Source organism: Lissotriton helveticus, chromosome 5_1 (assembly GCF_964261635.1).
Source record: "Lissotriton helveticus chromosome 5_1, aLisHel1.1, whole genome shotgun sequence".
Lineage (NCBI taxonomy): Eukaryota > Metazoa > Chordata > Amphibia > Caudata > Salamandridae > Lissotriton > Lissotriton helveticus.
The window spans coordinates 1,223,707,972-1,223,733,452 of NC_136065.1; the positions used below are offsets into that span (position 1 = coordinate 1,223,707,972).

General features: G+C 48.9%; 1 protein-coding gene across 1 annotated transcript in view; it reads right to left on the reverse strand.

Moving 5' to 3' along the window:
* NSMCE4A (NSE4A component of SMC5/6 complex) overlaps positions 1–25,481 on the reverse strand; it is a 107,603-nt gene that overhangs the window by 523 nt on the left and 81,599 nt on the right. Inside the window, exons 7-10 of the mRNA XM_078643945.1 lie at positions 16,828–16,922; positions 16,047–16,095; positions 11,660–11,751; positions 8,923–9,012 (exon numbers count right to left, since the gene is read on the reverse strand). Coding sequence (XP_078500071.1) covers positions 8,947–9,012; positions 11,660–11,751; positions 16,047–16,095; positions 16,828–16,922 — 302 coding nt within the window. The 3' untranslated portion in view covers positions 8,923–8,946. The remainder of the gene's footprint in view (positions 1–8,922; positions 9,013–11,659; positions 11,752–16,046; positions 16,096–16,827; positions 16,923–25,481) is intronic.

Here is a 25,481-nt window from a genome sequence, read left to right on the forward strand (position 1 = left end):
TTGTGTGCACAAAACACTGTTGCTCGATGCGGTTACAACATGATCCACAGGCGCCATTAGGAGCACACATCATTCTTACTAGATGCTGTTACAACATGACCCACAGGCACCATTGGGTGCGCACATTGTTACTAAATGCTGTTACAACATGACCCAGATGTGCCACTGGTTGCATACATCTTTCTTGCTAGAGGCTGATGGAGCCGCATAGGTAGCCATGCTACAGGACAGCCCTCACTCACTCGGACGCAACAAGAAGCATTGCTATGTCACGAACCACATATGTTGTATTAAACACAGTAGTCAAACAAGCCACATTATGAAGGAAACGCATGGCAAGAGGCGCAAGCATTTTCCTTGTTAAACAAGCAGAGGGTTCAAGAAGCGTAAGACCACACTCAGATTTTATGTCGTGCCATCATATCATCTTGGAATGGCACCCAAAACAAGTCCCAACAGAGCTAAAAGGCTTTGCCTTCGATAACGTAAAGCTTAAATATATCAAGTAGGCAGTTGTTTGGTGTTCAGCTGCAAAGGCAGTAATGACAAAATACCAGCTACATAGTGCAGCAACAGTACAACATAATCCAAAGTATTATTCACAGACAGTTCAGACCCTTGACTATCAGTCAAGGTCTCGATAACAGGCAGGTCAGTTGTGATGACCTTAAGGTTTACAAGGACAGCCACGACTGCTGGTTGAACAACTGTAACGGAGTTTAGTGCCAGGTCAAGGAGAAGAGCGCTGCAGTGCAAAGGTCCCAGAGGGCAAACCCTTAAACATGCTTCTAAACCCTGCATCTTTAGACCAAAGACCGCAAAAGAAAGAAAAACACTATTTTAGTGACATCCCAAAACAACAAAACTCAAGCAGAATAATGTTATCCCAGTCTTTCTTGCTGCTACTTTACATAACAAGGTTGCACTGTATAGGCCCCTTACGGAAGAAATACAAAATGACTTTCACGCTCCTTTTCCTTTCTTTGAATGGCATTTACTTTGTGGTTGTACAGGTGTTTATCAGTGTTTATATGTTTACACTGGTGAGGGCTATTTCCCTTTCGGTGGGGTTTTATCAGTTATAACCGGTTTAAACCTAAAACCGAAGAGAAGTCGATAAGACAGTAGCTGGGTGCATTATATAAGGGGCTATCAGAGCCTTCGTGGAGGTGCAAAACTGATCTTCTAATGCCAAGAACAGGGCAGACCATGAACTGACGAGGTGATAAAGATGATGCTACTAACCTGTGCATATCTACAGCGGAGACTGCACAGTGTTGGAGCAGGCAAGGTAAAGGGTATAGTTAAGTGCAATAATTAGCCCTTATCTGTCCCCAACAACCATGCCCCTCTCTCCCTATGTTGTATTTACTAAAATGCAGACAGACACACACACACACACACACACACACACACACACACACACAATGTTCTTAAGATTCTCTACATTTATCTCCCCATTTCTGCAAACAAGTTATTCTGCAGTGTGCATGCCCCTTTTCACAATGTTCATGGCGTTTATTTTCCAGATTGTATCCAATTACAAAATATACAGCAATGGCACATAAGCATTACACACTGAAAGGTTTCCCTGCAAATAAGCATGGCACACACATTTTTCCTTACAACTACATTTTGAGACCCCCTCCTTATAAATTTCTAATTGTTTCACAATACACACCAAATGTAGCATGCTTCAGCCTAACACACTAACCAGACAGTCGCTATCGCAGACTTTGTAATTATATATTTATAGAGTTCAAATTTTACCCAAGAGAGTGCCTACAGTATGTAGACAAAAGGTGAGAATATCAAACTGCTTTATTAATTAATAAAAAGCCTGTTCTTTAAGGCTTTTCTGAGATTAACATGTATGGTCAAAAGGCACTGATGAAGAAGTATCATCTGCAATTCTTTAGCTGCACAAACTTAAAAGGACTGGCCAGGCAGCTCTCTCCCTCTTGAAGTGTGGAACAGCGAGCATAGCGTCTGTAGAGGATTTAAGTGTACTGTATTTAGATCGAAGAAACAATCGCCCCAGTTTGCTAAACGGAAGAATACACAAAAGTGATGATGGAATGCTTGAATTAATCTCAGCCACTGGTAATTTACTTAGGGTTGCATCACAGTCCACTGTTATTTTACACACTACGCCACCTCAGTTTGGCCCCAGCCATCTGCAATTCAGCCCTGACCTTACTCCAAGATGAATAGTCCAGTCTGAACTGCCTATAACTTTGGCCTTCATGGACAGGACTGCAACAAATTTGTTGCTTGCTCAGCCTCCTCAGCTAGGACATGGCAATCCAATGTCAGTGCAATTCCATTCAGAGTAAAACAAGTTAATAAGGGCGGAGTCAAAAACAGATGAGTTTTCCTATTTTGGCTCAAAAGGACAATGTATACGCATCTATAGCTAAAACTGCTGAAAAGATTTACACCTAATGTACAAGTCACTTACCGTCGGTAACGATATATCTGTAAGAAACAGTAGTTAGTGTCAGATTCCTTACCTTAGAATATCCCCAGGCGTCAGACTGGATCCGGAAAGCTTTGCGTAGCGGTACCCCTGCGCGCCGGTAGGAGTCGTCTGCGGCTCCGCGTCCGTCGTCGACGCCGGGATGACATCAGAGTACTTAGACGCCATCCTCGCGCGCTGACTTCAGTTCTTATACACAGCTTTTCCGCGCCAGAAACGCAGAGCCATGATTAAAACCGACACTGGTACCATAAAACTAGAGCCCTCAAAGGGAAGAACCTTAACCCTAGATATCGGTTCGCAGAACGGGGAGGATGTGTGGGGCGGTAAGGAATCTAACACCAACTACTGTTTCTTACAGATATATCGTTACCGAAGGTAAGTAACTTGTACATCTGAAAGAAACAGGTTAGTGTTAGATTCCTTACCTTAGAATAGATACCCCAGCAATACCAACCCCGAACCAATGATCACACCAGAAAGTCCTGGAGAACAGAACGGCCGAAAAAGCCATCTCTCCGGACTTGGCTGTCCAGGCAGTAATGTCTAGTGAACGTGTGCAGCGAGGCCCACGTAGCTGTCTGACAGATGTCCTGCAAAGGGACTCCCCGACCCAGGGCAGTAGTAGCCGCCGTGGCCAGAGCGGAATGGGCACGCAGCCTCACAGGAGGTTCCTTTTTAGCCAGTGAACAACAAGCCTTTATAAACAAAACTACCCATCGAGAAATGGTTAGTTTGCGCACCGCCCGTTGCTTCTTAGCGCCCACGAAACCAACAAAGAGCTGGTCATCCACCCGGAACTGGCGTGTGTGGTCCAGATAGAATGAGAGCGCACACTTTTGGGTCCAGGCGGTGGAGCCTCTCTTCCTCCTTCGAGGGATGCGGAGGCGGAAAGAAGGTGGGTAAGGTGATGGACTGCCCGATGTGGAAGGCTGTGACTACCTTGGGCAGGAAAGAGGGACACGTTCTCAAGACAACTTTGTCCGGATGGACAGAGAGGAAAGGAGGTTGAGAAGATAGAGCCTGGAGCTCACTCGCTCTCCTGGCAGAGGTGATGGCAACCAGGAATGCAGTCTTAAGAGTAAGAAGACGAAGAGGACAATTGTGAAGTGGCTCGAAAGGAGCGCACGTCAGAACAAAGTTCAAGTCCCACTGAGGCATCACGAAAGGAACAGGAGGAAACATGTGAGTGACGCTCTTCAAGAATCTATTTACAACAGGGGACTTGAAAAGAGAAGGCTGATCAGGAAGCCTTAAGAAGGCTGAAATGGCAGAGAGGTAGCCTTTGATAGTGCCCAGAGCAGAGCCCTGCCAGGCAAGAGAAAGAGGAGAACCTCTGAAAGGGGGCAGAAAGGGGATCCACGGCCTTTGCTGTGCACCATGCCACAGATTTGTTTCACCTGCAGGCGTATACCGATTTTGTGGAAGGACGCCTGTCTGCCAGAATGACATCACAGACTTCAGGAGGCAAGTGAAATTGCCTCAACTGTCGCCGCTCAATGTCCACGCATGGAGGTGGAGACTGGACAGGTTCGGGTGGAGGACCGTCCCCTGCTGCTGCGACAGAAGGGCCTCCTGAAGAGGCAGACGAATCGGGGGATCGACTGACATGCTGAGTAGCACGGGATACCATTATCTTTGTGCCCAGGCCGGAGCCACAAGAAAGACTTGGGCCCGGTCGCGCCTGACCTTCAGCACTCTGGGCAGAAGTGGTATAGGCGGAAGGGCGTACAACAGACCGCAGCTCCACTCGCGACGAAAAGCGTCTCCGAGCGAGTGCCGCCTCGGAAATTCCAACGCGCAGAACTGATGACATTGCGCGTTCTCTTCTGTGGCGAACAGATCTAACCAAGGCTCTCCCCACTGCTGAAAGAAACCTTGCACCACGTCAGAGTTCAGACGCCATTCGTGATCCATCATGCATCGACGGCTGAGTTCAGACGCCCTGGCGTTCAGGGAACCTGCCAGGTGTTGAACCACCAGGGACACGCCCTGGTGTTCCAGCCATTGCCAGAGGAGCAGAGTCTCCTGACAAAGGGTCCAGGATCCCGCCCCGCTTGTTGCAGTACCACATGGTGGTGGTATTGTCCGTGAACACCTGCACTACACATCCCCGGACAGAGGGAAGAAAGGCTTTCAGAGCAAGCCGGATCGCCTACAGCTCCAGAAGGTTGATATGGAACCGGGACTCCGCCGGAGACCAGAGGCCTCTGATCTCCCTCTCTCCCATGTGGGCCCCCCATCCCAGGAGGGACACATCCGTCACCACTACGTGCTTTGGTTGGGGTAGGGAGAGATCTGCCACTGACCCAATTGCGGTCCGTGAGCCACCACTGCAACTGTCTCGCAGTGCCCTCCGGGACGTGGTCGGACAGGTTGCCCTGATGCTGGGCCCACTGAAACTTCAGGTCCCACTGCAGAGCCCGCATCCGTCACCTGGCGTGATGCACCAGAAGGATGCAGGAGGCCATCAGCCCCAGAAGCCCGGAAGCCCCAGAAGCCCCAGAAACCCGTACTTTCCAGGTTTTCTCGGCCAAAGCTACATCTACAATCTGCTCATTGGCTTATGGTGTTCCCCAGGGGTCTATACTCAGTCCCTTATTGTTTAATATCTACGTAAGACCCCTGGCCACCATTGTGGAGGAAGCGGGGCTGACGCTATTCTCCTACGCCGATGACACCCAAATTGTCTTCTCTCTGTCAGGCAGAGATGAGAACAGCCCCTCTGCTCTAAAGCTCGGCCTGGTACGCGTGGCCAAGTGGATGCAGAAGAACTTTCTGAAATTAAACGGGGAGAAGACAGAGGTGGTGATATTGGGCAAGAATAAAAATCTATGGGGCCCAACATTGGCCTAGTGATATGGGACCCCTTCCACAACCAGCCACAGTGGTCGCAACCTTGGTTTCCTTGTTGAAGACAAGTTATCTATGAGGCAGCAGGCTACAAAGGTTGCAGCGATCTGCTTTTCCACCTTAAGATGGCTCCAGAAAATTGTATGGATGCTGCCCCTATCCACTCAGAGAGAACTGTTGTCCAGGCGTTGGTTGTCTCCCGCCTGGACTACGGTAATGTTCTCTATTTGGGAGCTGATGCTGCAACCATTAAGATTCTTCAGGTAGTCCACAATGCGGCTGCCCGCCTGCTTCGGAAGGTTCCTAGGAGAACTTCAGCATCTTCTGCTCTGCGTGACTTACACTGGCTTAAAATCTCAAGCCGGATTAAATTTAAAGCCTTATGATATCTGTTCAAGATTAGGCAGGGCACAGCCCCTAAATACCTACAGAACAAGTTCAACCATACAGGACTCATCGAACCCTAAGATCTTCTGGGAATGGAGACTTTGTTATCCCAAGATTCAAACTTGCCAGAATGGGCGGGCGGTCTTTCGCTCATCTAGGGCCCAAGCTCTGGAACGCTTTACCAGTTGCTCTAAAATTGGAGAATAACTTGCTGCGGTTCCGGAAGGGACTTAAGACCTTGCTTTTTGAGTGATCTGCCCGTTGTCCTGGTCTGCTCGATATTACCTGATACTTCTTTCTTCTTGAGTCTATCCCTAGCGCCGGGAAACCCACTGCGGGTAGCTGTTGCGCGTTACAAGTTAAAATAAATCAATAAAAATATATAAATAAATAAATAAGCCGCAGCGTCAACCTGACCGAGACTCAGGATAAAGGCTGAAAGATCGGAATCAGAGCCTGAATATCCCGAACCTGCTGTTCGGGAGGATAAACCCGAAACTGTGCCGAATCCAGAACCTCTCCAATGAAGAGGAGCTTCTGAGAGGGACACAGGTGTGACTTCGGCACACTGATGGAGAACCCCAGCAGGTGCAGGAGGTCGGCCGTAGTCGGGAGGTGGCTGAAGACTGTCTGGGGCGAGCCAGCCTTCAACAACCAGTCGTCGAGATAGGGGAAGACTGACACCCCTAATCTGCACAGATGAGCTGCAACCACCGCCATCCCTTTCATGAACACCGAGGGGCGCTGGTAAGGCCGAAGGGGGTACAAAAGGGGGTGGTGATGGACGGAGCATCTGAACCAATCAAACACTCACACCCAGTCAGAAGATCTGGGTTTGATCCATCACCGTTCTTTAGCCCACTCTGCCACCCCAGTTCAGACATGGCCATATGCAAATCAGTCTGACCCTGTGCCTCATGGGAACAGTCCAGCCCGAACTGCCAAGCCATGCCTTCCCTGGACCGGGAACAAGCTTCTGAGGACCGGTTTCTGGCATTACAGCAGTCTTCAGCCCGGCTTGCTTGAATCCAGTGGCAAAGTGAGCAAGGGATTCACGTCTGAGCATACCCTGCCACACTCATGGCGGCCAAAAGCGGTACAAAAGGGGGCGGTGATGGACGGAGCATCTGAACCAATCAACCGTGGCTGGCAGGACGTGAAGGGGCGCCCCTTCCTTGGCCACGAAAGGCAGAAGTTTGCTGGCGCTGGCCCGACAGGCCCAAGGACTTGCCCGTAGCCCTTGAAACGCTCAAGCACACTGTCTGCCTTGTCGCAAAAGAGGCGACGGCCATCAAACGGCATGTCCATGAGTGAGTTCTGGACATCGGACGAAAAGTTGGCGGACCTCAGCCAGGCGTGGCGGTGAACCGCCACTGTCGTGGAAATCGCCCTGCTCAACGAGTCCGTGGTATTCAGCCCACATCGAATAGAGTACCGTGCTGCATCTCGCCCTTCTGCAGGGGCCTGAGCGAGTTTTACCCGGGCCTCCTCCGGGCAACCCGGCAGCACGTCTGCGACCGTGTCCCACAGAGAGTGGGTATAACGGCCCAAAAGGCAAGCAGTGTTGACCGACCGCAACCCCCAAACTAAGTGAGGAGAACAGCTTCTTACCGAATTGCTCATACCTTTTGGATTCCCGATCAGGTGCAGCAGTCGGGAATGCGGTCTGGGAGTTAGAGGCCTGGATAACCAGGCTCTCGGGGGTGGGTGGGAGGACAGGAAGCAAGGGTCGCCCGGGGCCGGGTGGTGGCGTCTGGCCACGTTCCAATCTACAGGGACCAAGTACCTAACAGAATGTCAGTAATGGCCTATTTAAACGGCAGTAGAGGCTCCCTAGAGCTTGCCTGCGGTTTAAGGACCTCGATAAGGAGGTTAGTCCTCACGGCTGCGACGGGGAGCTCAAGAGCCAAGGCCTTGGCCGCCCTCGTCAACACCACGCTGTAAGCAGAATCCCCTCCTCCATAGCCACAGTAGGAGGGGAGACAAATCCAGTGACGAGCGAAGTGTCCAGACCACTGGCCTTCCCTAGCTCAACTGTCCAGTCCTGATACGACTAGCACTCCCGTGCCAAAGGGTCCTCAGACCCCTCCCAATCCTCTTCGCCTCCCATCTCCTCATAGCCGGGTGCAAAGGATGGGGCCGGATCATAGAAGAATTGCTCTTCTCTCGGCGTCGAATGCTGCGTCGAGCGGCGCCGGATCCAGACTGAAGGAGGGACCATGGACGACGTCGTCCGGAGACGGCGTCGAGGGCGACACCCTGGGAGTCGGCGGAGGAGGTCGTAAGGTCGACCAGCGGCGACCCAGATCCGGACCCGGCAGGGCCCTGCGGTGTCGGGACCGAAGCCCCCGGCCCACTTGGGCTCCCAGACGGGGCCAAGGGGCCCAAAGGAGCTACAGTGGAACCTGGAGGAGAGAGCGACCTCATGGCCACGAGGAAGGCCTCGATCTCCTCCGGCGACACATTCAGCCCAGGGACCGGTGTGAATGGGGCTGGCCGCGGCGCCTGCGGCTCCGGCGGAACCGTGTGGACGCTGTCGCCCGAACCCCTGGCCACCAGTGCAGCTTTTAAACTGACCTCAGGCTTCAGCACTGCACACATGCTGATGCAGAGAATCTGCTGGCCTCTAAACTGCCATGCCCCAGGATACTGGAGACTTCTAGGTAGTTTCAATCCCCTGCCCTATTACATACTAGGGGCTTAGGTGGTAGGTCATGCAAACTACAGGGGTACCCCACCATACTGTAGTGTACCCTAGTGTATGTTGGGTGTCTTAACTGTGTTCTAATGTGTTCCTTTTGGCTTGGCACTGGCCCTGGGCCTGGTTAAACAGAGCCCAGGGTCAGTCAGAGTCAGTTACCACCAGTTCCAGTCAGCAAAAAGTTGGGGGGTGCCCAGGGCACAGGATGACTTTGCAACATATATGTTTACAGCTGTTTTTGAAGAGCTAGAAGAGCATGAATGAGTGATAGAGGGAGAAAGAATTCTACCCCACGATGAAGGAAATTAAAAGGCCTTCTCTGATTTCAAGCGCAGCAAGAGACCTGCTATAAATACAGAGATTTTCTACAGAAATCTGCAGGCAGCTTCTGACAGGCACACAGCTAAGGAAGGGGCAGGTCAACTCTACACCAGCACACAGAGAAAACATAGCATAACAAAACCAGAATAAAAAATACGCAACACAAACGAGGCAGACCTACTTTAGGAAAACTTGCATCGCCAAGTCACTCTGAAGGAACAGACACCTGAGGGATCATGGGCTCTGTTATTTCAAATGTTGCTATAATATCCTAGTAGAGAGGAAAAAACTAACATTAAAACTTAAATATATTACAATACATATTTAAATAGCTTTGCCATTTCTTTGAAAGTGGAAGACACATTTTTAAACTGTGCAAGCTGAGGAAATCTCGCTTTATGGAGATAACATGCTGTTATTGTATAGAGTACTATGCATTACATGTACAGAGAGTCTAATAACAACTTGAGAGCGGTTTTCTGACCGAGTGGTTTATGGACAGCTACAATTTATATTCTGTAAGATCGCTGCAGTAACACAATTGATTCACAAAAATTGCGTAGCTGGCAGAGATGCCAAGAGATTTGATTAAAGGTTACTTTATCATCCAAGCCCACCAAAATAATTTTAAATTTGTGATTTTGAGTGTTGTCCATTTACTCATTTTCATTATACATACGTTCTTACAAAATTTCCAATTACCTTTGTTATACGCATGATAATGGACTTACACGTTGTATTCTGGTGCTATCTCACTTTGTGCCCCTTTTTCCACTGTTGATTTGTGATTTTGTATGCTGCCCATTTACTCCTTTTCTTTTTCCATACTTTGTAACACAATTATCACTTCCTAGCTACCTTTGGTATGCCGTTAAATAATGCATTTAACCTGAGTATTCAGCTGTTACCTCACTCTGTGTTCTCTCTTCCAACTGTTAATTTGTTTACACTTTTCCTGCCACCAGCACAAAATGAGGTTGCAGCTTTCCAACTTACGGTTACATCCTAAATCGTATATGCATTCCCTCATGGTGTGTATTTAATTGACAATGTCACATTAACTGTCTGATTCATGTAGAAAGAAGATTCCTTTAAATACATATTAACTTGTTAAATCCATCTTTGCAGTAAATTAATTTTGAGGTCCAGCAATATACAGAGAAGGAGGTAGTTCTCTGGAATCTCTTCCTAAATTTGTATGGGCCATTAGAAGTTAAGTAATCACAAGGGGGAGTCATCAAGATATTTTTTTGAGATCACAAGAGGGTCAAAAATCTGGGAAATTGCCTTTTGAACCGCTCAAAAAGGAACAATGAAATTATCCTTGCTGCTATGCTGCCAACGCCAACTTATTAAATGTTCAAAATGAACACTCCTGATTTTAACATCAATTGCGTCATACTATCTATCAGACCATCAGTGGAAAAGCGACAAGTCAGAGAGGCCTGCTGTACAATAATGATATCCTAGGTCTCTAACTGGTTAAAGGAAGGAAATGCGATCGGGAGAACAGCGACACTAGAAAAAAAGTGCAAAGTTGTAAACCAAGAAGGAGGGCTCTCTGACATACGAGTTATAAGGCCGACGGATACAGAAAATTCATTGAGCACAATATTAACAATGCCAAACTCCATTTTCAAAGAATTGTAGATGCCAACAGTCACAAAGCATATGAAAAACTATTTTCAAAGCTAAAGCTTTTTAATTTAGGGAGGACATCTCTACTGAATTACGTTCCATAAAACAGGTTTCCTACAATGGCTTAACAGAAACTAGAATCTCGTCTGGGTTCGTGTACAAGCAGTAATTTCAAGGTCAGGATAGACTACAGTTTTAAATACATTTATAGTTTTTGTCATAACCCCTACATGATAATTGGATTGCTATTTTGGGCTATCAAATCTCGAACTAAGAAGAACCTTTAATCTAATCTTATTTTATGATCTGCAAGGTGAACGTGTTCATATCTGGCACATGGTTTTGGGACAGTAATCGAAGTACTGAACTGTTATGATACGAGGTGTTTTTTCATTCAGCAGCTCAATTAATTTTAGCCATCAGATGCTCAGATTAGTATAAACCCATCCAAGCATCATTTCACCTGCCCAGTGAGACTTTTGAAATAAAACTTGATTCCATCATACACAAGAAAGGCCATCGCCAGCAGCAAGTCTTCATAGAAAATCAACATATTTCTTAAGGGCTTCGATCCTGATGCAGTCAGCAGAAAGTCATAAAACCTTCCTGGTTAGGAAAGATAAATATCTAGAACTAAGCATTCTCTTTCAGTGACGCACAGTTTGATGAACTTACTTGTGAACCTGCATCTAACCCAACCCTTCTGCAAAGAGTTGAAAATCTGTAATTCCACTTCTATTAGTAAAAATTGTTTATCTTTCCTACTTGTTCCCTCACCTACATCTACTCTTCCCTCCAAGGGCCAAACATTCAATCTTCGAATTCTGATGCAAACATTTGACTTACAAAATCTGTAGGCGAAGTCATTTTATTTTTATAAATAAATGTATAAATAAATACCCAAATGCACAATTAGTGTAACAGAGAGAAAATAAAGGCACAATGTTGTGGAAAACAAAATATATTCCTAAACCTGCATCAGAGAAGGAGAAGTAATAGAATAAAATTTGAACAACTGGATCCATCTTTAAAACAGGATACAAAAAAGAAAATCAGTCATGAGAAGATCCTCGTTTTCACAGCTTGGTGAAATAGTAATCACCAGTAATTTTAGGGAGTAGGCATTGGCTGTGATAGCCGTTTAGTACAGCTTGTTGAAATCGTTTGCCCATCTACTTAAAGATTTGACTGAAGATGCCTAAATTACCATTCTTTTACTTCTATAGCAAGGTATTTCAAGATCCTAGGATACACTTCACAATAAAGATGCTGGTGCTTACCCTCCAGTCCTGGGGGCTCAGAGCTATGACCCCCTGATTCCGCTCTCTATTATCCTGATTGGCTTCTTTCTCTTCGTCTTGTTTCAAAGGTTCTGTTTGAAGTAGGAGGAAAATAGAAAAGCCAAAAGTGTGATATAAAACAGTACATAACTGAATTATCATCCTTGTGATCATCAAACCAACTGCTCCTTTCCTCTTAGATCACAGACCAACAGCAGAGCCCCCCATAACATGATTCTACCATACAAACTGTAAGCCACCAAGACAGGCATGCCCCTTTCAAACGGACACCACAATCACCACAGCACACAAAGTAACAGGTCATCAAACCAGATGGTTCCTCCCTCTAACACTTGCACTGAGACACCAAACATAATGGAAACAACTAAGACAGACTGGTGATTCCCTCCAACATCATAGAAGACTCTAGACAAGAGTATATTGTAAACCAATGAAGGATAATTAAGGCTGCGCCCTTCCTATTCTAACACCCATTAAACTGGATATTGCCTTATCCCATCATTATACTCTCCGCTTAACCTAACACAATAGCCAATTACACAGGCAGTTACATGTAATCTATCTAATTTCAAGATCAAACCACTTGATCTTTTCTCTGTGGCAACCTCAAACATTAGAGGAAATTTGTCTTCAAACCAGCAAACCGTTCTTGTATGCCCAATTCAGGAAGTCACTCCATTCTATATAAAACAGTGCATTTTAGACAATTTCTCGTGTGAAAACTGAGCCTAACTCAGCCCTATCCACCTGCAAACCCGTAACTGCAAAGAAAGAACACTTTCTGGGAGACTGAACTATAGAACGTTTATATCAGTTAACCAAACGTGTCCTAACACCCTCTAGCCAAAAATCATGAATCATGTCGATAAAAAAAAACCTTTGCAAGCTAACAGCAAGAGAACAGTATACATGAAAGCTTTACAAGATGCACTACAGAAACAATTCTGACCTGAAAGTGGAAGGGTTGAGAATATATGGGGAGTATATTTAGAATAAAAGAGAATGCTTCTCTATAAAGTAGACTGAACTAGGATCAAAATTACACAGATAAAACCTCTGTTAGTAGGAGAGGTGCTTGGTAATCGACCATGACCGAGAGAACGAAAAAAGAAGGCAAGAGGCAGTATGTGGCATCCTTGCATTAAACAGTAAGGTAATTTACTAAGCGTTTAATCAAACTTCTTGGATAGTCAGATGTACTAGGTCACCCAGCAGGGCAAGGTAAGGCACTTGCATTCACCAGAGCCTAAAGAAATATTTTCAGTACTACCCTGGAAAACTGATTAATGGTAGCCTGCCATGCTTTGGAATGTCTCCAGTTACTTCCGCCTTAGCATTATTATAGGTAAGCACACATCTTTGGGTCAGGCTTAACAGTGCAGCTGTTGCCAAGCGTTATGTGATCAACAAAAAAAAGAGCTTTAAGATACTCTACTGAGAGAGCGGCTTAGGTCTTCCCACGTAATGGTTAACTTAGAAAATGTTATTAGATAGAAATTGTGTGATGCCACCCAAAAAAGTGCTTTTGCATTCTTGAGGAACTCCCCTCAGCCAAGATGGCTACCACAAATTGAAATATAATGAATAGCAGTGTGAGAAGGGTTTTGGATCCACCTACATGTTGGGTAGATGAAGTACAGCATTTTATAAAGCGGAATTTGCACATGGTTGCCCATAAAACAAGAGTGCTGGCTGCACTCCTACAGGGTCTTGTGGGGTTTCCCCACACGTAAACTAGCCACCACGTTTGAAAGCAGTGTCAGATGGGTTTTGGTACATCACATATATTGGTTTTAATGAGTACAGCATTGCTTGGGCAAACGTTTTGTGCTGGTATTGAAAATCAATGATTATTACACCCCACTGGCTCATGGGTGAGGATGCCAGGTTTCCACTCACCTTGCAGCAGTGTTCAATTGCAGTGAACTGTTGGTGTGCACAAAAGGAAACCCTCAATGCTGCAGCAACTCATCAAATGGGTCAGAGGTAGTCAAAGATATCTTTATTCGTATTTATATGCAAATTCATAAAAGATTTGAAGTTCAATAAAAACATAACATCTATGGGTCAGAGGTAGTCTTTTCCTTAGACCTATGCCCCACCTGCACCATTTCCTTAATAGGTTAAGTTTATGCCAGGTATGAGTGGCAAGAGGGGATGTGGAGGGGGATTGTGGGGGAGAGGGTTACTATTTGCTCCTTACCACCAGTGCTGCAGAAGCTAATCAACAATTCGATACAGGATCCGCTAGAGAGAGACAGGTCTGCTAGAGAGACAATCGCCTGCTCATGGCTCTGCGCTGCTTCTTAGGTATCTTTTGCTCTTCTGCTGTTCCCTGCTCCCTCACCTTTGAGTGCCCAGCAGAATCCAGGCCCTGCTCTCTCTTGCTGTCCCTCCCACCTATGGGCGCGTAACAAACTCCCTCATCCTGGCCCCCGTTATTCTGTTCCTCTCCTGATCCACCTTCCCCTCCTCTGCTGGGTCTCCCTTTCCCCAACTCTGGGAACCCGTGAGACTCTAGTTATGCTCACTACTTGTCCCCATCCTCGCCTGCTATCACCTGTTCCTCCTTTAGGACATCCTTCACCACCTCTGGGTTCTCACAGACTCCAGTCATGCTACAGTGTTGTTCCAGTCTTCTCCAGCTGCTACTCCACTAGGTGACCCTTCTACACCTCTTGACACCTGGGGGACTCCTATGGTGCTGCAAGTCGAATCGGTGAGCACGAAGAGCATGTGTGCCTGTGAGAGTGTGTGAGCACGAGAATATGTGCGTGTGCCTGTGTGTGTCCAGGAGAGGTTTCTGTTTATATGAGGAAAGCCGGGAAAGGGATTTACATGACGTTTGCTTGGGTGACTAGCATGGGTGAGCAACATGACTGAGTAAACAGTGTGCCTATGTGAATACAGGGTGGGCGTTGTACCTATGTTACTGCAGAGTGAGGGGAATGTGTGTAGTTGCGGGGTGAAGAGTGTCTCTATGCCTGCAGGGAAAGAGGAGTGCCAGGTGAGACTCCAGGATATGTCTGTGTGAGAGCAAGGCGAGGATCATTCCTATCTGTGTGCAGGGTGGGAGGTGTACTTGTTAAAGTGAAGAATGTAGTATATTAAAGTTGCTATTGCCAATGGAACAGTGACTAAGCTTCCAAAAAGCTTCTTACATAAGATACATGAACTGCAATCCAAAACATTACATTTAAGAAATATACACAGCCACTTTATCGAACTAATACAGTTACAAATAAAACAGTTTAATGATTGGAATGGCATACCTGCGAAACATGTGATGAAGGAATTGGTAGACATTCCCCATTTTTTTATTTTATTCAAATGGGTCTTTATAAGTAAATAAAAAAAAATCAACAAAGTATCTGATGTATAAAAACACAAAAACGGCTGCTATGAGGTGGAAGTGCATGTGTTTTTTCACTCCGAGACAAGGCAATGCCCATGACCCTGCAGGAAATAGCTGTACAACATCACGGTTTCTTTGGGGAAATGTTTTTTGTATAAAAACGTGCAGCAATCACTCGTTTTTCACAATCTGAACCAATATCCACATATTCCAGTGGATTCTCCAAACAGCAGTCCTCGGTGTTTCTCCAAAAGTTCTATGATCCCTAGACATCAGGCAATGGGTTCAAGAAGGAACAAGCATTGAAAATGCAATAGGTCTCACCTTTGATGACGTTAACGCCATTTGCTTTGCTAATGGGATTGTATAGCAAAGAAACGGGCTTTAACTTAATGAAAGGAGAGACCTATTGATCAATCAATGCCCGGTGGAGAGCGACAGCTGCCAATGACTAATGTGGAGGAGTAGTTCAATGCTCCTTTGGAAAAGGTAGCGCAAGCTCCATATGACAACTAAATACAGACCTAAAAACATTAGGCAGAAAACCCTTAAGAAAGTCTGATAATCTCTTAAGACTCCAGTTAGGTATACGGCATTAAATGTGACGGTTTGGGTAAATGAGACACTCTTGCCATCAAGCTACCAATAAACCCATATAAAGGTAACAAATCAGACCGTGCAAAGCGGCACCCTTACATGTGTTCTCTGGCACAGCTTGGTAGCTAGACAATCATGTCCATAAATGGGTGAACTAAGTTCCTATTACTGTTAATCGCAGCACCCAAACCTGAGAACACCCACGTTAATGAACCAGGCCAACTAGGCAGCTGCCAGGTGATGCAATGAAAGGGACTTTAAATTGGACTTAAGTTACATAATTTGGCAATAAATGCCTATGACTTCCGCCATGCAGACACTCGTTAGTGCTACATTAATCTTCTGTGTTCATTATTGTCATTTAGTCCCTACTCACCCATTCATTATGTACCACACAGAACAGACTTGTCTTACCTATTACAGGGAGTTTGTCTTGGTCAAGTTTTATCCTTGCTAGGCCATCCTAAACACAACAGTAAATAGTTATCAGCAAAACTGAAAATTCAATTTAGGTGAAACACAATATTTAAAGTTAGAACAGAATGCAGAAGAAAGTGTTCTTTTGAGCAAAACTGACAATGAGCCAATCAGGGAAACCATAACTGAACATATGAGGACCTGAATATGAAGCAGATTGAAAGAGCTACACAGCATTCCTTGCAAGACTGGTCATCTGCTCAGCTTTCCACATATAGCCAAAACAAGGCTACATATCTGGTAACTTGTCATTAAACAGATAAAAATACTGAGAAGAGGATACACAGAAAGTTCTCCTTTCAGAAATGAATGTTAAAGTCGAAAGTTACATGTCCCAGGAATAAAAAAAAACCTGGGTTTACCAAGCTTGGTTTAACAACCATCTTAAGAGGAAACAATCAGGAGCAAGTAATACAGTAGCTCGCTTTATTAAATAATACAGAACTACACAAAATATTCCTAAATCTTAAGCGATTGTGAAAAGTTAAAAAGATCAACATTGTTACTAGGGATATAATAAATTAGACTTAAGTCACTTAATCTGCTGAGTACAGTGGCAGCACATTCTCACCCAAATACTAAACTTTTGACAATTATCACCATACACAGTTATACTAAAAGGACTCAAGATATTGGATACTTTCAAGAAAAACCTATAACATATAGAGCATTGAAACAGTTGTGATTCCATTGCACGTAGCAAGCAATGCATTCTCACCCGTATAAGAAAAGACACATGAAAGATGTTCTCCACAGTACGAGGAAACGACTCTGGATCAATCACAAAATCAAAGAAGGAGATTGGTGTGTCCGCTAGGAAGGGGAAAAACAGAAAGTAAAACATTTGAACTGCATGGCATATTCTTATACACGGACATTAATGCATAGATTTTATAGTAAACTGTCAATTGCACCGGTCTGTTTAAGGGCTAGAGGGACCTTGGGGCACACAGTTTCTTTCTAACAACAGCATCCAATTGGAGGGAGGGAGGTGAGATTTGTAATCAGAGACTCTGAAAGTGAACTATCCTCAGGGATATATTCTACAGGACTTGGATTGCATCAACAGGATATGCCAGGGATGAAGAGGAATACAAGTAAGAGATAAATGGGCTATCTAGACCTGGTTAAAAAACAAAAAAAATAATAATTCTACAAATCAATCAGTTGTTAGCCCCCACAAATAGATTTGCTCTGTTAGTACAAAAAGCCACTTCTGAATAGCAACCTTTTGCCAAAAACCAAAGGTGAAAAAATAGTAAAAAGAAATGGATACCGTTCTTCGACTGCGAGTAAGACAGAGTAGGGCACGGTACCTCTGTGTCAGTTCTAAGTGTCAATTATTTTTGTCACAACTCTTTTCATATTTAATATGTGGAAAATTGGACTAGTGAGTAAATGATAGTAGGAAGGGAGGTTAGAGAGTGGAGTTGACATGCCAGCATGGGGAAATTTGAGTGGAGTATTGCATATATGTATGAAGTTAGTTATCACTCTACTGGATTCTCACATAAAAACCACGATCAATTTGAGGATTTCTAACGAACTAGGTATTTATGCATGGAGCATATTGATAAGTGTACATGCTATAAGGTAACTACATACTACAGTAATGGATCCCTTACATCTGAGACAATTGTGTGCAGTCTTGATGAAGGCTTAGTATCCTTATGGTTAGACTTTTTCTATATGAGGACTTACAATGACAATAAAATAGTATGTCAATCAACTGCTAATTTTTATTGGCAAAATGAACATCAATAGTACATTTATCGAATATATACATATGGTATGGCTGAAACTCGTCAACCAAAGTCTTTGACACTTTTTAAGGGTTGTAATAGGTCCAGAGTATCATGTGATCAAAACCGTGAAAACGCGGTCGAAATGAGCCATGCTGGGCACTTGCCACTACATTGTTTGATGCCGATACTTTCTTCTGCAATAAAAGCACTGCACTTTGAAACATCAAGCTGGGTCCGTACCAGATTTTCGTCGTGGCTATGGTGATCCAGGATTGTGATATTGAGATATATATATTTCCAAGTTTTGCCCCTTTGCAAGGACGCACTCCCCAGCAGCGAAGTTCAAACTTTTATTGGCAAAAGAAAGCAGCATTTCACCTTGTTTTTTTAAAAGTCCTGATGCCTACGCGTTTCGAAGCCTTATGATTCTTCCAGGGCAAAACGTGAAAATGCAGCAGTACCTGACGAACACAGTCCCCTGTATGTTCATTGATTTATAGGCTTCCGGTGTGCCTCCCACAATGGTATGTATTTCCGTTGTACACTGGGACATGTAGTTCATTTTTAGGTCGAGGACCGTAGGCTGCGCTTGCGCAGTCTCGGTCAGAGATTTAATGATTCTTAGTACGGGGCTTGAACCCGCCCCTCTTCTCCATTGGCTGGCCTCGTAAATGCTGGCCAGCCATTGGAGGAGAGGGGCGTCACTCTGATCAAGCCCCGTTTTTTTGCGATTCGGGGGCGTGTTTTTTGCGTTCTTTCTACCCGTGTCGTCATCCGTCACTCAACAAAAAACACGCCCCCGAATCACAAAAATGTCGGAGCTTTGCGGCAGCCATTTCAGCCCGACCGCATCCGGCCCTTGTCACTTAATCTTACAACTTATAATTGATTCATCTGGCACCACCAAGCAGTCCCGTTAGAACTTTTGTTTACCACACTGCAGCCCAGAGGACGGTCAGGGGTTCGGAGGATGCTCCGTTTCGTTGGACTGTGAAACATTCTACTAAGCCATCAACACCTCCTGGCCTGGCTGCAACCCTTCTCGGATTCAGCCACAATGTTTACCATCTCGTACAATCCATTTATGTCTGCGTATTTGCATAAACGAGTGGAACATCATTACTGTTCCTAAGCAGCGGGGCTTATTTGGAATACTGGTTTTCTGTGAATGTCCTTTTAAGGCTTCTCGTCTGCTATTTTTAACCAGGAATGTTTAAATCCTGCTGCCAGCCTGCACTGTGACATGATGTGGCCTCGCCTTTGCGCTGCTCTTCCACTGAGCCGCCTAGTTAAAATTCAAAATGGCAACAGCTCTGCAGTCTCGAAAGGAGGCTCTTTTTCTCATCTCTGGCAAACAGTAGTTGTTTTGTTTTATGTGTTGTAGTAATGTATTTGGTCTTCAAACTGTTAACTGTGAATTCCTGTTTGTGCCAATGCACGTCTATGCTGACGGTTTGATTTCGTACATCAAGGTTTTCCCTTCACACACGAACAGTAACTCCGGCTACTGCACATATCAGAGGGACAGGTTTCATGGCAAGCACCGCACCTCAGCAGTTATCTGAAGGGCAATGTCGGCAGGTCAAACTGCCAACATTTGCTAAAGGAAAATGCCGACTAAATACAGGGACGTGCTGGTTATGATGCAGAAAGCACCACCGCGGAAGCCCTCTCCCCGCGGCAAGGGAGGAGCTGACCCGGTCTCCAGCCCACCTCTCCACACCAGTGCGAGAGTGTAAAAACAACACCACGCGCCCGCTGCCGCTTCCACCTTTTGGTGCTGAGCAGCTGGTGGGTCAACGGGTGTGCGGAAAGGGCAGCTGTTTCTCCCCTCTGACCTGCCTAGAATGCTCTCCTCTTGAGGACGAAGGAGCATGGCGGCTGGTCGGCAGGGCTCCTGTGAGCTGAGGGAGCCCTGCAGCATCTGGAGGAGAAGCGCTGCCGAAGAGAAGCATCCCGGAGCCATGAGTGCTCCACACTCCGAGTCCCGGTCCCGAGATGGGGGACCGAGAGAAGAAGCGCCTTGTAAGGGCGGGGCTCTCGTGAGGAGAGAGCCCCGGGAGTGCCGCCGCATAGCTGCCCCCACCGCGAGTGAAGGAGCAGCGGAAACCTGCAGCGTTCAGAGCCGGTGAGTAGTGCTCCATGGGGGCGATGGCCCGTGGGTATTGTAGTGTCCATGAGGCCCAGAGTCCGGGCGACCCGGTCGCACAGTGGGCCGCAGGGGTGCTGATCTCGCCGGCTCACTCGCCCTGCTGACCCCCACTAGGTATCACAAGAATTACCAGGGTGCCATCAGCTGCCAGAAGGGTGACTAAACTCATTAACCCTGTCTGTTTCAGTAATCTGCACGTTTCCGTGACACAAAATACCTGCATACCTGCTGTGCTTGCTTCCCTGCCCCCTGGCTGTGCTTGCTTCCCTGTGGCCCTGGCTGTGCTTGCTTCCCTGTGGCCCTGGCTGTGCTTGCTTCCCTGCCCGTGCTTGCTCCCCTGCCCCCTGGCTGTGCTTGCTCCCCTGGCTGTGCTTGCTTCCCTGCCCTGGCTGTGCTTGCTTCCCTGCCTGTGATCGGTTCCCTGGCTATGCTTGATCCCCTGGCTGTGCTTGCTCCCCTGCAACCTGGCTGTGCTTGCTCCCCTGCCCCCTGGCTGTGCTTGCTCCCCTGCCCCCTGGTTCCCCTGCCCCCTCACTGTGCTTGCTTCCCTGCACCCTCGCTGTGCTTGCTTCCCTTCCCCCTCGCTGTGCTTGCTCTCCTGGGTGTATATGTGGCTCTGGGTGTATATGTGGCTCTGGGTGTATATGTGGCTCTGGGTGTATGTGTGGCTCTGGGTGTATATGTGGCTCCGGGTGTATGTGTGGCTCCGGGTGTGTGTGTGGCTCTGGGTGGGTGTGTGTGGCTCTGGGTGGGTGTGTGTGGCTCTGGGTGGGTGTGTGTGGCTCTGGGTGGGTGTGTGTGGCTCTGGGTGGGTGTGTGTGGCTCTGGGTGGGTGTGTGTGGCTCTGGGTGGGTGTGTGTGGCTCTGGGTGGGTGTGTGTATATGTGGCTCTGGGTGTATGTATATGTGGCTCTGGGTGTATGTATATGTGGCTCTGGGTGTATGTATATGTGGCTCTGGGTGTATGTATATGTGGCTCTGGGTGTATATGTGGCTCTGGGTGTATATGTGGCTCTGGGTGTATATGTGGCTCTGGGTGTATATGTGGCTCTGGGTGTATATGTGGCTCTGGGTGTATATGTGGCTCTGGGTGTATATGTGGCTCTGGGTGTATATGTGGCTCTGGGTGTATATGTGGCTCTGGGTGTATATGTGGCTCTGGGTGTGTTGGAATGGGCCTTCTGGCAGGTCCACCCCTGAAGTTTTTGCTCGTTATATGTGACCTGGGGATGGTGATTCCCACTCTGAGTGCGTGTAGATGAGAGAGGCCTGCCCTCCCATAGGAATGCATGGGGAATGTGTGTGTCCCGGGTAGTTCCTGATGCGTGGGGGGTACAGGCTCGAGTCTGGTATGTGTGGACTCGTGTGATTGAATGCTGCAAGATGATGTATGCGGCGTGTGTGTGTCTAGAAGGGAAGTGCCATGGGTGTGTGTGTGCAGTAGGTTTGCTGGCGCGTGATTGGCTGAAGCCGGCTGGGGAGCCTGGCTCCAGGAGTCTGTGTGGGTCTTCCCCGGTGGTGAATGGAGAGATTAACATGCTGATGTGAGGGAGGGGCTGTGCCTGTATCCTGTATGGGGCTGGGCTTCCCCCCACAATGCTGGCTCCACCCCCCTGGGGTGCGTCTGATGACCCTAGCCTGCCTAATGAATGGAAGGGGTGGCTGGGGAAAACAAGATACTCCCAAAACCAGCTGCAACTGGTTTCTCCCCCACCCAGCACCCTTAGACAAAGGAATTTCATGTATAAAAAGAGGCTGTGACCTCTTCTAAAATGTTCTTGTTCCCAACTTGAATCTACCAGGGGCGTGCTGCTGCTTGGGCCCAGGGTTGGCTTGCCTCCTTGGGCCCTGCCCTGCTCCTGGACTCCTGTGGACTTTCCTTTCTAGGAGCTGCTGTGCTCCACCTGAGGTCCTGGACCCCTGAAGGACTTTGCTATTTTCACCTAGCGTTTGGGAGCGCTCTCCTTTGACCCCCAGCGCTTGGGAGCGCTGTTCCTCCTGCCTAGCGCCTGGGAGCGCTGGTTCTTCCCCTCTAGCGCTTGGGAGCGCCTCATCCCGGTTACTAGCGCTGGGAGCGCTGTATTCCACAAGCCGGTGCCCACCCGGCATATGCCCTGTTCTACTGAGGTGCCTGGAGCCCCAGCGAGTGCCTACCTCGCCTACCCCCTTATTTGGCACCTTTACGAGGGAGCCTACTCCTCGCTAACCCCCCCCCCCCCCCCCGAGTGCACCGCCGCCAGCCCGGGACCCTTCGTATTGCCCCCCCCGGGCCGCGCTGGGATTGGCTGCCGGCCCGGGCTTGGTTGCTGACGTCTCCCCGGGCCGCGCTGTGATTGGACGGCGGCCCGAGGAGCTTGTGAGGCGGAGGAGAGAGCCGAGAATGCAGGGAGCGGCGGGAGCAGACTCCGCGCCCCTGCTTTCGCCGAGAAGACCTGCCGTTTCCCCCCGGGGCCCCCAGGAGCAAGAGGGAGCCCCGGAGAGCGAGGAAAGACCAGTGCCGACCCGGTGAGTGCAGCGAAGGGGAGGGGGCGTCGGGGCACATTGCCGGTGCCCGCCCCTCCCCTCCAATGAACCTTCTGCTGTGTTACCATGGCCCGTGGGGCCCCAGTGAGATCGAGTCCCCCGAGAGGGACTCCCCCTTTGTTCGCAAGCCCGAGAGGCTCGAGTGCCAGTCTCTGTTCTTTCAAGAGCCCCGAGAGGCTCCATCATTGGCCCCCTTGTCCTCGAGCCCCGAGAGGCTCCACCATTGTCCACGAGCCCCGAGAGGCTCCACCATTGTCCCCGAGCCCCGAGAGGCTCGGCTCCAGCAGCTTCACTATCTTAACCCCTCGAGCCCTGAGAGGTTTCCCCTTAGCCCACTTGTTCCGAGCCTGCAAGGCTCCATCGTGTTGGCCCATCCTTGGCCCTCAGCTGCCCAGCACTTCGTGGGCAGCTGCCACGTGTAGGTGTATGACGGGCTACTTGCAGCCTGTCCTGACATTGAGAGGTCCTAGCCCAGAAAGGCCAGCTGGCCTGTGGAAAGTTATTGGCTAATGGTTATGTGATCCCTGAGAGTATTCTGTGTTGCACCTCTAAAAGTGCTCCTGTTACGTTATGTGCTTTGTCATTACTTCCCTCCTGAATATCCGATGTCCCCTGTATGTTGTTCCTGGTTAGAGTGAGTTCCACTGCTAGTTCCATGAAGCTCCTGGTTGTTATGTGTTCTAGTACTAGTTCTAGGAAGCTCCCCGTTGTTGTGTGTTCTAAATGCCAGTTCCATCATGTGCATATTCCTGGCAGGGGTCCCATGGCCCTGTCCTGTATATAGTCCCTTGTAAACTCTGCCCGTGCCCCTGGCACCTTGTAAATTATGTATTTATATCTAAGTGTGTTCTTCAATACAAAAGCTATTTTCATATACATCTTGTGTGGAGTTCCTTTTGTGGGGGGCCCGGGAGGTTGTTGCTGGGGGTGCGTGCGCAAATGCTTTACACATGACCTCCGAGATAGGCCTGACTGCTCGTGCCAAGCTACCAAGGGGGTGAGCAGGGGTTGTCTTGGCGGGTGACTTCCCTACCCTAACTAGAAATGGCGATTTCTGCCTGGCCTTGGCGCAAGCCTTGGCCAACCAGGGATCCCATTTCTAACAGGGTGTAGATGTGGCTCTGGGCGTAGATGTGGCTCTGGGCGTAGATGTGGCTCTGGGCGTAGATGTGGCTCTGGGCGTAGATGTGGCTCTGGGCGTAGATGTGGCTCTGGGCGTAGATGTGGCTCTGGGCGTAGATGTGGCTCTGGGCGTAGATGTGGCTCTGGGCGTAGATGTGGCTCTGGGCGTAGATGTGGCTCTGGGCGTAGATGTGGCTCTGGGCGTAGATGTGGCTCTGGGCGTAGATGTGGCTCTGGGCGTAGATGTGGCTCTGGGTGCGTGTGTGTGTGGCTCTGGGTGCGTGTGTGTGTGGCTCTGGGTGCGTGTGTGTGGCTCTGGGTGCGTGTGTGTGTGGCTCTGGGTGCGTGTGTGTGTGGCTCTGGGTGCGTGTGTGTGTGGCTCTGGGTGCGTGTGTGTGTGGCTCTGGGTGCGTGTGTGTGTGGCTCTGGGTGCGTGTGTGTGTGGCTCTGGGTGCGTGTGTGTGTGGCTCTGGGTGCGTGTGTGTGGCTCTGGGTGCGTGTGTGTGGCTCTGGGTGCGTGTGTGTGTGTGTGGCTCTGGGTGCGTGTGTGTGTGTGGCTCTGGGTGCGTGTGTGTGTGGCTCTGGGTGCGTGTGTGTGGCTCTGGGTGCGTGTGTGTGGCTCTGGGTGCGTGTGTGTGTGGCTCTGGGTGCGTGTGTGTGTGTGGCTCTGGGTGCGTGTGTGTGTGTGTGGCTCTGGGTGCGTGTGTGGCTCTGGGTGCGTGTGGCTCTGGGTGTGTGTGTGTGTCTCTGAGTGTGTGTGTGGCTCTGGGTATGTGTGTGTGTGTGGCTCTGGGTATGTGTGTGTGTGTGGCTCTGGGTATGTGTGTGTGTGGCTCTGGGTATGTGTGTGTGTGTGTGTGTGTGTGTGGCTCTGGGTATGTGTGCGTGTGTGTGTGGCTCTGGGTGTGTGTGTGTGTGTGTGTGTGTGTCTCTGGGTGTGTGTGTGTGTGGCTCTGGGTGTAAGCTTGTGTGTGTGGGGCTGTATGTGTGTGTGGGGGGCTGTATGTGTGTGTGTGTGTGTGGGGCTGTGTGTGGGGGGCTCCGTGTGTGTGTGTGGGGCTCCGTGTGTATGGGGGGGCTCTGTGTGTGTGGAGGGGCTCTGTGTGTGGGCTCTGTGTGTGTGGGGGGGCTATGTGTGTGTGGGGGGCTCTGTGTGTGTGGTGGGGGGCTCTGTGTGTGTGTGGGGGGGGGGCTCTGTGTGTGTGTGGGGGGGGCTCTGTGTGTGTGTGGGGGGGGCTCTGTGTGTGTGGGGGCTCTGTGTGGGGGGGCTCTGTGTGTGTGGGGGGGCTCTGTGTGTGGGGGGCTGTGTGTGGGGGGGCTGTGTGTGGGGGGGCTGTGTGTGGGGGGGCTCTGTGTGGGGGGGCTCTGTGGGGGGGGCTCTGTGGGGGGGGCTCTGTGGGGGGGGCTCTGTGGGGGGGCTCTGTGTGTGGGGGTTCTGTGTGTGTGGGGGTTCTGTGTGTGTGGGGGTTCTGTGTGTGTATGGGGGGCTGTGTGTATGGGGGGGCTGTGTGTATGGGGGGGCTGTGTGTATGGGGGGGCTGTGTGTATGGGGGGCTGTGTGTGGGGGGCTCGGTGTGTATGTGTGGGGGGCTCTGTGTGTATGTGTGTGGGGCTCTGTGTGTATGTGTGTGGGGCTCTGTGTGTATGTGGGGGGGGCTCTGTGTGTGGGGGGGCTCTGTGTGTGGGGGGGGGCTCTGTGTGTGGGGGGGGGCTCTGTGTGTGTGGGGGGGAGCTCTGTGTGTGTGGGGGGGAGCTCTGTGTGTGTGGGGGGAGCGCTGTGTGTGGGGGGGGGGGCTGTGTGTGGGGGGGGCTCTGTGTGTGGGGGGCTCT